Here is a 9,244-nt window from a genome sequence, read left to right as displayed (position 1 = left end):
TTAAATTATTCTGGTTATCTATTTCAGTGTTTGGATATCTTTCAAGGCATTGGTTTATTTCATCTGTTTAATAAATAAGATGGATATATAATTCATTGTATTCATTGTTTCTCTTTTAATGTCTAAGGGATAGGTGGTGAAAATCTTTCAATCTTGGTAATGGTAATTTGAATCTTCCTTCCCTTTTTCTTTCTTTCTTTCTTTTTTTTTTTTTTTTTTTGGTTATTGCTTAGCATGACTAGAGATTTATCAAGTGTGTCTTTTCAATGAACCAGCTTTTGGTTTTATTGGCTTTTCTCGATGGTTTTCCTATTTTCAATGCCATTATATCTTTTTGTAAGTAAAAATATAATAAAACATTTTAAACACCATTTTATTACTATAAGAACATAATAATTTGCCCTCTCAAACTATCTTGATATAAAAGAAAATATCAACATTAATAAAATGTTATAATATTTCATTATGTGATTGAAAATGCTTCATTTATAATATATAAACTTAAAGATCTGGTTCTGAGCACAGTATATTTCTATATTTGTTAAAATTATTTGTTGGGCAGGTGGCACACACCTGTATTCCTAGCAACTCAGGAGGCTAAGGTAGGAGGATCCAAGTTCAAGACCAGCCTCAGCAACTTAGCAAGGCTCTGTCTCAAAATAAAAAATAAAAAAGGCTGGCAGTGTTGCTCAGTGGTTAGGCACCCCTGGGTTCAATCATTATACACACACGCACACACACACAAACATACACACACACTGAATTTTTTACCATTAAAAAGAATCAATATTTGATTTTGATGACTATAAAGAAATTATAAATATATAGAGAGATATAAAAGGAAGAAGGCTATTCTTGAGTAGATTTACTAAATATTGTCACTGTGTCTATACAATGTCACGATTTCTGCTCTGACTTTTAATATTTAACTTCTTCTGTTTGTTTTAGGTTTAAATTTCCTTTATCTCTCTTATCTCTTAATGTGGAATTTTAAATCATTGAACTTAAATGTTTCCTCTCTCCCAATGTCTTTTCAGTAGGTGTTTCTGAATGAAGGTCTTATGGTTTGGATCTGGAATTTCCCCAAAAGCTGTGTTAAAAGCCTGGTCCCCAATGCAGCAAGGTTTAGAGGTGGGCTCTGGCTCAGGAGACTCTGACCTCATCAGTGACAGCTGAATGGACTCCTGGGTGGGGGACCTAGTTGAAGGGAGTCAGTAACAGGGGCATGCCCCGGAAGAATTTGTCTTCCACTTGGCCCCTTCCCTTCTCTCTCCTTCCTGGCTGCCCGGAGCTGAGCAGCTTAAATAAAGTCTGTTTTCCTGGGGCTGGGGCTGAAGCTCAGGGGTAAGCTCCTGCCTAGCATGTGTGAGGCACTGGGTTCGATCCTCAGCACCACATAGAAATAAATAAAGATATTGTGTGTCCATCTATAACTAAAATAATTTTTTAATCTATTTTCCTATTTTCACTCCTCATTCGAGATTCCTTCCCCTCATCATCAGTAGTAGAGTCTTAAGATGTCTTCCTTATTTCAAGAGGGTTCAAATGGGCTAACTCCCAGAAGAAAACACAATACTTTACTGGATATTGTAAACTCTTGGTCTGCTGCAAGTGGTCACCCCACACTCTTCTGCTATCACTTGGTATGTATAAGGTGCCGCATGTGGACAGAGGAGAAGCCCCGAACCCAACTTTGGTTTCAGTGCTTCCTTTTGAGGGTTCTTTCCTTCAGACCCTGCAGTTCTGTGTGACCTTATCTCATCTCTCATCTCAGAGGGCCCTAGTTGAGGCATCACTGTGTCACGCATGTTCCATGATGTAAATCAATGGTCTGGTGATCTGGGTGGCATGACATTCTTGCCCTCTCTGGTTCATCACCCATGATAAGCCAGTAAGATGACCACTTGGAGTCCCAGCTGCTCAAAGAGTGCTTGGCTTCCCAGGACACAGAGCCTCCTCTCCACCAGAGCTATGCGCTTCCTGATGCCCACCTTCCTTGTGTGTGGATTGCTCATTCAGGTGACCACAGGTAATGGGACCCTATAAAGTAGCAGTTGTGGAGTTAGGAGAGTTGCTGCACCGAGGCTCTCCTAGTGTCTTGAGGGGGAAAGAGAGTCCCACAGAAAAAGCCTTGGAGTGATCGAGAAGAAGAGAAGTGGCCTTGTGTCAGCTGCCCCGTGCCCCTACTCCCTGAGAACCCGTGGAAGCCTACAGAGAGTCTCCAAACGCCAAGAATGCCCTGAGCTGTCCTCGCTGTCTCTATACGACCATCTGCTGTTAGCTGTCCCCCACTTCACTTCTGTTTCTTTGCTGGGTCCCCTTTGTCCAATGTATCCTACCATCTTGAATTCATCTTTGTCCTAAAAATACCTCAGAGGCAGGCCCTCACATTCCTATTAGATATGGCAGACAAGTCCACGGACACTCTAGATTCTGCACATGGAAGAGACAACATTTAAGTTTGGGGTGGAGAAGCAGGAATGAGAGGAGTGAAGACAGGGTGGAGGGCCAAGTGGCCAATGAGGAGCTTCCAATTTAGGTTAAGATGAAGAGCTTATTCCCTCTTGTTAATAATGCTACTTTTGAAAATGACCAATTTTATTGAAAAATAATACTTGCAATTGATTCTTGAATCAAGCAATTGATAGGATTATGTAAATTTAAGGAAATGAAAGTACTCTTCTACTCAAGAATACTAACTCCTGGGTGCTGGGGTTGTGGCTCAGAGGTACAGCGCTCACCTAGCATGTGCAAGGCCCTGGATTCGATCCTCAGCACCAAATAAAAGTAAATAGATACAATAAAGGTATTGTGTTCAACTACAACTAAAAACAAACATCAAAGGAAGAATATTATGTGTTTTTAGGTGATAGAGCATTGAGTGGTCTCTTTTTTTCCAGAATCAATCAATGTGAATAATTTCTTGGAGGTCCTAGCAGATATGCATGGTGGGGTGGTAGTGTATGTGCATCTATCTGAACATGTTTATACCCTTCGGAGTTTTAAAAAATTCAGTTGTAAATGAACCACGTGGGTTGTTCTGAAATGTACAAGCAATATGTCTTAGTGATTTCTTGTTAACAATAAGCCTAGCTTGTTATTTTTAATTAACAGACGAAATTTTGAGAGGAGTGGATCTCTTTTTTTAAAGAGAGAGTGAGAGAGAGAGAGAGAATTTTTTTTTAATATTTATTTTTTAGTCTCGGCGTACACAACATCTTTGTTTGTATGTGGTGCTGAGGATCCAACCCGGGCCGCACGCATGCCAGGCGAGCGAGCTACCGCTTGAGCCACATCCCCAGCCCTGGATCTCTTTATTTAATTGTTTCATTACTATTGTAGAGCAGATTTTTTTATTTTTACAAACAATTCTGCCAGAAAATTCGTAAACAAATATGTCTTTGACACATAAGTGAACCATACGTGCACGCATACTCACACACACACACACACACACACACACACTGCCAAACTGTCCACCGAAAAGCTACAGACTGGCTCCTGTCAGCTGTTGTGAGAGGGTCAGCTTCCAGAAACTTACCAGGTTATCAGGGTTTTTTCTATTATATGCTTCCAAGTTTTATAGTCTCATAGGTGAAAATGGTGTCATCTTCTTGGTCCCTTAATTGTGAATGACTTTGAACATCTATCCCACAAGATTTCTGAACTCCTTCTCATTGATTTTTAAATCTTAATGGTGTTATAATTTGCTTAGAAAGATGTTTTTCACTTCCATGAAGTGATTATAAATAAGCTGTCTTGTGCGCATGTTGATGTAGTGAGTGAACTAAACAATTCATATCGACAATTCATTTCTGATTATGAACTATTTGCTGAAACTTTGGAAACTTTGGAAGTTGGAAGGAAGTAAGAATAAAGTTTTGGGCCGTTGCCCTCCTTTAGTTTTTCTGTTTATCATTTGAATAAAAATGTATAGCTTATTTATAAATTTCCCGTTGCATCGGAGGTATTTTCCCACTTACCAAATATTTTTCAAAAACTGTATTTTTGATGATTATATAAAATTTCATAAAATGGATGCTGTGTAAGTTATATATCCCAACTATTTCTGCATAAATATCTTTAAAATACTAGGGTAGATAATAAAAACTTTCTTGTCCATAAATCAATCAACATAAAATTCCTAGAAAGACATTCTTCCTGTCTGCTTAATGTATTATCAATTTCAAAATATTTGCAAATCCCATGAGTGAAAGATTATATTGGATTATTTAATTTTTATTTATATCTTTGGGAGATAGAGAAGTCAAACTTCCAATACAACTCACTGTGTATTTCAACTTTTCTACAAATAGTCTGTTTCTGCCTATTTTGCCATTTTATTTTGGAGGATCTGTTTGAATTCCTCTTGATTTATGTAGTTTCATTTTTATTTTTCTTTCTAGGTCTTGCTTTGAAATTTAATGATTTAGTCTCTCTGAGCTGCATGATATGTTTTTAGGTGACATAGCATTGAGTGGTTTCCTAAAGCAAATTTTTTACCAAGCTAACCTGTCAATCATTGGATTGCTATCAATAAATGTATTTCAGTTGACGCTGGCTGATTCTATACCTGATTATGCTTTGGCTAAATGACTTCCCTGTCAGAAAATAGACCATCACCATTCATATTTTCTAATATTTGGGTTTTGAGATATGGGTGATAAAGATCCCCTGTCCTAATAACATAGTAGTTCCAGGTTTTTGCAGAGCTTTGAAAAACTGACTACTGTCAACCTAGGGGGGAAAATCTAGTAAGTTATGGATTACTCCTAATTACTATCTTTTTATGGATGGAGCCAAACTCTTGTAATTATCTTTGATGTTTCTATTGCTACACCACCCGTTTCTACCAAGCAGCCTAATCTACAAAGGACATCCCGAGTCCAGCGACTCCTCCCCCTGCACAGGTATCACACTGACTCGGGTCGCCAGCATCTCTTACCTGTGTGACTGCTGCAGCTTCCTCGTGGGTCTCTGTCCTACCCTTACTCACCACATCTGTTGTCAAGATAGCATGGTATGGGACCTGCTTACATGGACGTCAGATCATGTACTGTTTCTGCCCCTAATTCTGAGACGGTCCCTTCTTCATGCACAGCAGGGTCCAGAGTCCTGGCCTCGTGTGATCTGGCCCTGGGACCTCTCTCACCTCATCTTCTACTACTGTAGTCCTAATTTAGAACTCCAACCTGCTCCACCCGTGGAGGTCTGCATCCTTTGCCTGGAATGCAGTTGCTCCTCATCCCTGTGTGGCTAATCCCCACACCTTCTTCAAGTTGCCGAACTGTCACCTTGCCACAGAGACCAGTGCTACCTCCTGTTGAATAAGCTGCATCAGGCCCGGCGCCGTGGCTCACACCTGTAATCCCAGCAACTCAGGAGGCTGAGGCAGGAGGATCTCGAGTTCAAAGCCAGCCTCAGCAACAGCAAGGCGCTAAGCAACTACTCAGTGAGACCCTGTCTCTAAACAAAACTCAAAATACGGCTGGGGACGTGGCTCAGTGGTTAAGGGCCCCTGGGTTCAACCTCCAGTACCAAAAAGAAAGACAACAACAACAACTTTGTTGAGTATATGGCAGTATCCTGGACTGCAAATCTGGAGGGAATCATTGAAAAGAGGTAGACAGCAACGAAGGCCAGAAGAATCCACAGAGTGGGAGAAGGGCACAGAAGAAATCAGGTGACTGAGATTGCAAGCACAGAGTTGTCCCCACTGAGTTCTGGTGGCACAACCGGGAGGCAATAAGGCTTTTCATTCCTGTGCTTAAGCACAAGGGAGACAGCACTGGGGCCCAGAAATCCCAGGCGGACTCAAACAAAGGACAAAGCTTTCATGGCATAATGGGGTAGGCCAGGACCCCTCTTGATGTCCTCTCCTGTAGAGCTGTAGTTCAGCTGGCCTGTGTCCTGTGTCAAGCTTCTTCATGGGATGCTAGCCTCACTGCCATTTCAATCCCCACCCTGGGTGTGGTTTTGCTACTATGCTGATGAAGATAACCACAGGCTACCTTAGCGACTGTTCTATGCATGAGTTTGTCCTTCGCCACCTGGAATTTGCCCCTTATCAACTGGGAAAGTCCCCAATGTTGTTTTCAGAACAGGGCAAACTATCGTTCTGTATCGGTGGGTTTGATTTTTGAGACCGTGTCCTGTCTGGCTGTGGCTTCTGGGCACTTCTGCTGACCACACAGATGGCCTCTTCGACCTCCCATCTCCTGGTGTGTGATCTTCATTTGAGATCCTTGAAGACTGGTCTACTTTGGACTCCTAATTTTCGGGTGCATCTCTTCACCCTGTATAAGACTAAGGCTGACTTGGTTTTGTTTTTTTTAATTTGAAGGGGTCTTGCTTCTCCTGGGAAGTAGGTCCCTGACTGTCCCAAATATTCGGGAAGAAGGCAAAAGATAACATTTTCATAGCAGCAAGAAATGAAGAAGCAAGGTTAATGCTTGTCTCGGAAGAAAGAGGTGGAAGGTCTGGACTTGAAACTTCCAGAAAAGTCCATGAAGTGCAAGATAAAAGGGAGCCGATAAAAATAGCAAAGATTAAAATAGATAATTGAGGAAGTTGGATGACCATTTCCCAGGGGAGGAAATATGAATCAAATCATTGTGAGCTTAATACGGGCCACCTGTGTAATGGTCGTATTACCTCCCAGCAAGGCTGCTTTGAAAATCACTTGCTGTCCCCACCCCACCTTGAACCCTCGTTTAGCTCTTTCCTCTGCTAGGACCTTTGAGTCCAGGTACCCTGGGCACTTGGTTGGAGGAGGATGACTGTGTCTTGTGCTTGATGAACGATGGAACCGCAGAGCCCGCGAGGTCCCCTTTAGAGTCACATCCTCACCCTTCGGATGAACACTCAGGCTGCTCAGGAATCCCACTGCATTTCTCTGAGGGGCACGACTCCCCTCTTTCCTACACTTTCCTATTTTGTTCTGACATTTGTCTTCAATCCTCCAGCCCCTCCCCTCCCCCTCCTCCCCTCCCCTCCCCTCCCCCTCCTCCCCTCCCCTCCCCCTCCTCCCCTCCCCTCCTCTCTGTGGTGCTCCCTCTTAGTGCGTGACTTGCTCCTACCCTGTGCGGATTTTAAAAATTGAAAGAGGAACATGTTCATGGTACCACTGTCAACATTCATTATTTTTTTTTAAAAAAATCAATAAACAAACAAAGATCTAATGTTCTCTCTGACATGGGAGTGCTGACACAGCACAGGGTGGGGAGAATAGGAGTTCAGAAGATTAGACAAAAGGGAATGAAGGGAAGGGAGAGGAACAGGAATAGGAAACACAAGGGAGTTATTCTGATTTAACTTTTCTATGTGCATATATAAATATACCACAGTGAATCTGTATATCATGTTCAACCACAAGATCCTAATTAGAATAAGATATGCTCCATGTTTGTATAAACATGTCAAATTATACTCTACTGTCTTCTAGAACTAAAAAGAACAAAAAACAATAAGAAGTCCAGACTTCGTTCTTCTCAAATTATTCCAATGGCTTTACCCATTTCCATAGTTTAAATGATGACCTTAAGCGATGATTCCAAAATTTATATCTGTTGTCGAAACCTCTATTCTGATTTCCCACTGGTATATTCAATTGCCTTTTCGATATCCTAGGAATATCTTATGTGATTTGTCCCCAAACAAATAATCTGTCCTATTCTATCTACAATAACTTCCACAGTCCTAGTCAGAACCACCAACAGGTCACACCTGAAAGAAGCCTTTCCAGTACCTCTTCCTGATTCCACTCTTTCTTGTCCCTCATCTAAATTCCACGTGGAATCCTGAAGACACAATGGAATATTACTCAGCCATAAAAAAGAAAGATCTCATGTTCTGGAAAAACATTAATACATATCTAAAGGAACTGGGGAATCTGGTCCCGCTATGGCACGTTCTTTTCATTTGGGGATCCTCTACTCTTTGCCCATAATACTTGCAGTTTATGAAAGTACACAGAGCAGCTCCTCCAACACTGAGACAGCATTGCCGCTCCTTTCCTAAGACAATCTGTGCCTTCCCTGTGTTCTGCTGGCTCACTCTCCTCCTTCTTGTCTCGGTTGAAATATTAGCTCTAAATGCAAATGTTTTAAATGTCTGTCTCCTCTCTTTCTCTTTTTCTCTCCCTCTCCCTTCCCAATTTCTTCAAAGGCTCATAGCACAATTTTTTAATACATGCTTCGTGTTTTCTCGTTGCCTCTCTCAATGGCTTTTAGTACCTGTCATTTATTAGTCTAGATGGCAAGGTAGTGAGTAGTTGTAAATTTTTGAATGAATGAATGAAAAATGGTTAAGCTGATGCTAGCATTAAAATTTTGACCTGCATTTTTCATTTTATGCCCTGCAGGCGGCTTGTCTCAACCAAGATGCTGGAAGAATAATATTGGATACTGCAGATCACGATGTTTAGATGACGAGAGGTACATAATTCTTTGTAAGAACAAGCTCTCATGCTGCATTCCCATAGTGTACCCCTCAGAATTCACTCGAAAGCCGCAGCCTCCCTTGATCCGAATAGAGGACATCACATCTGATTTAGGGGATTGGGACACTTCTCCCAATTCTCCAGTAACGAAAATTAATGATCAGTTCACATTTCATGACAATCTGTCTCTAGTCTTTGAAAAATCTACAGTTGATGCTTCTGGTACCATCCCACCCATGACCACACCCATGCAGCTACCTTTTGCTGCAGCTGACTGATGTTGCCACCTGGGAATGGGACAACTGGAAGTCCTGCTGGAACCAACACCCAGGGAGCTCGTCCTACTCCTCTACTCCTCGTTCTACAGTTCCATTGGAGATTGGATGGACACAACTCTACTCCCACGGCATAAGCCAGTTACTTTAGGACTAGAAATATGCATAAGATACAAGAATTCTCTTCACTGACTTCAATTCTTTGTCTTCTTCTGATGTATGGAAATGCATGGGCTAATCTGGGTCTCAAGGGAATTGTGAGGGTCTTGATTTTTATTCATTGTTATTTTAATTGGACCTATTTATGGACTACAGTGTAATAATTCAAATAACAGGTACAGTGTGTAATGATCAAATCATTAAATGCTATACATTCTTAAAAATGTCTTGATGGGCCTGTGATAATTGTGCATATTGATGACAGTGTGGTACCTCAGTACACGCATAGGACACTCGCTGATCTAATCAGGGTGATGAACCTGTCCATCTTCTTATCATTCCCTTGTGTTTGGAAACTTTGAGCTACTCA

At 41.4% G+C, this 9,244-nt stretch overlaps 1 protein-coding gene across 1 annotated transcript; it reads left to right on the top strand.

Moving 5' to 3' along the window:
* Positions 1 to 1,971: 1,971 nt before the first annotated feature.
* On the top strand, positions 1,972 to 8,718 carry Defb125 (defensin beta 125). Its single transcript, XM_076849460.2, has 2 exons — positions 1,972 to 2,029; positions 8,363 to 8,718. The coding sequence occupies exons 1-2, from the start codon at positions 1,972 to 1,974 to the stop codon at positions 8,716 to 8,718; spliced, it is 414 nt and encodes a 137-aa protein (XP_076705575.2).
* Positions 8,719 to 9,244: the final 526 nt, after the last annotated feature.

Source organism: Callospermophilus lateralis, chromosome 3 (assembly GCF_048772815.1).
Source record: "Callospermophilus lateralis isolate mCalLat2 chromosome 3, mCalLat2.hap1, whole genome shotgun sequence".
In the NCBI taxonomy this organism is placed as follows: Eukaryota; Metazoa; Chordata; class Mammalia; order Rodentia; family Sciuridae; genus Callospermophilus; species Callospermophilus lateralis.
The sequence above is the reverse complement of the archived record's forward strand: the minus strand, read 5'-3'. Positions and strand labels throughout refer to the sequence as shown.

What these genes read in the sequence shown, in the direction of transcription:
- Defb125 (XM_076849460.2), top strand. Translation starts at nt 1,972, where the DNA reads ATGCGCTTCCTGATGCCCACCTTCCTTGTGTGTGGATTGCTCATTCAG. An exon ending in GCTCATTCAGGTGACCACAG is followed by an intron (nt 2,030 to 8,362) that starts GTAATGGGACCC and finishes TATGCCCTGCAG; the next exon opens with GCGGCTTGTCTCAACCAAGA.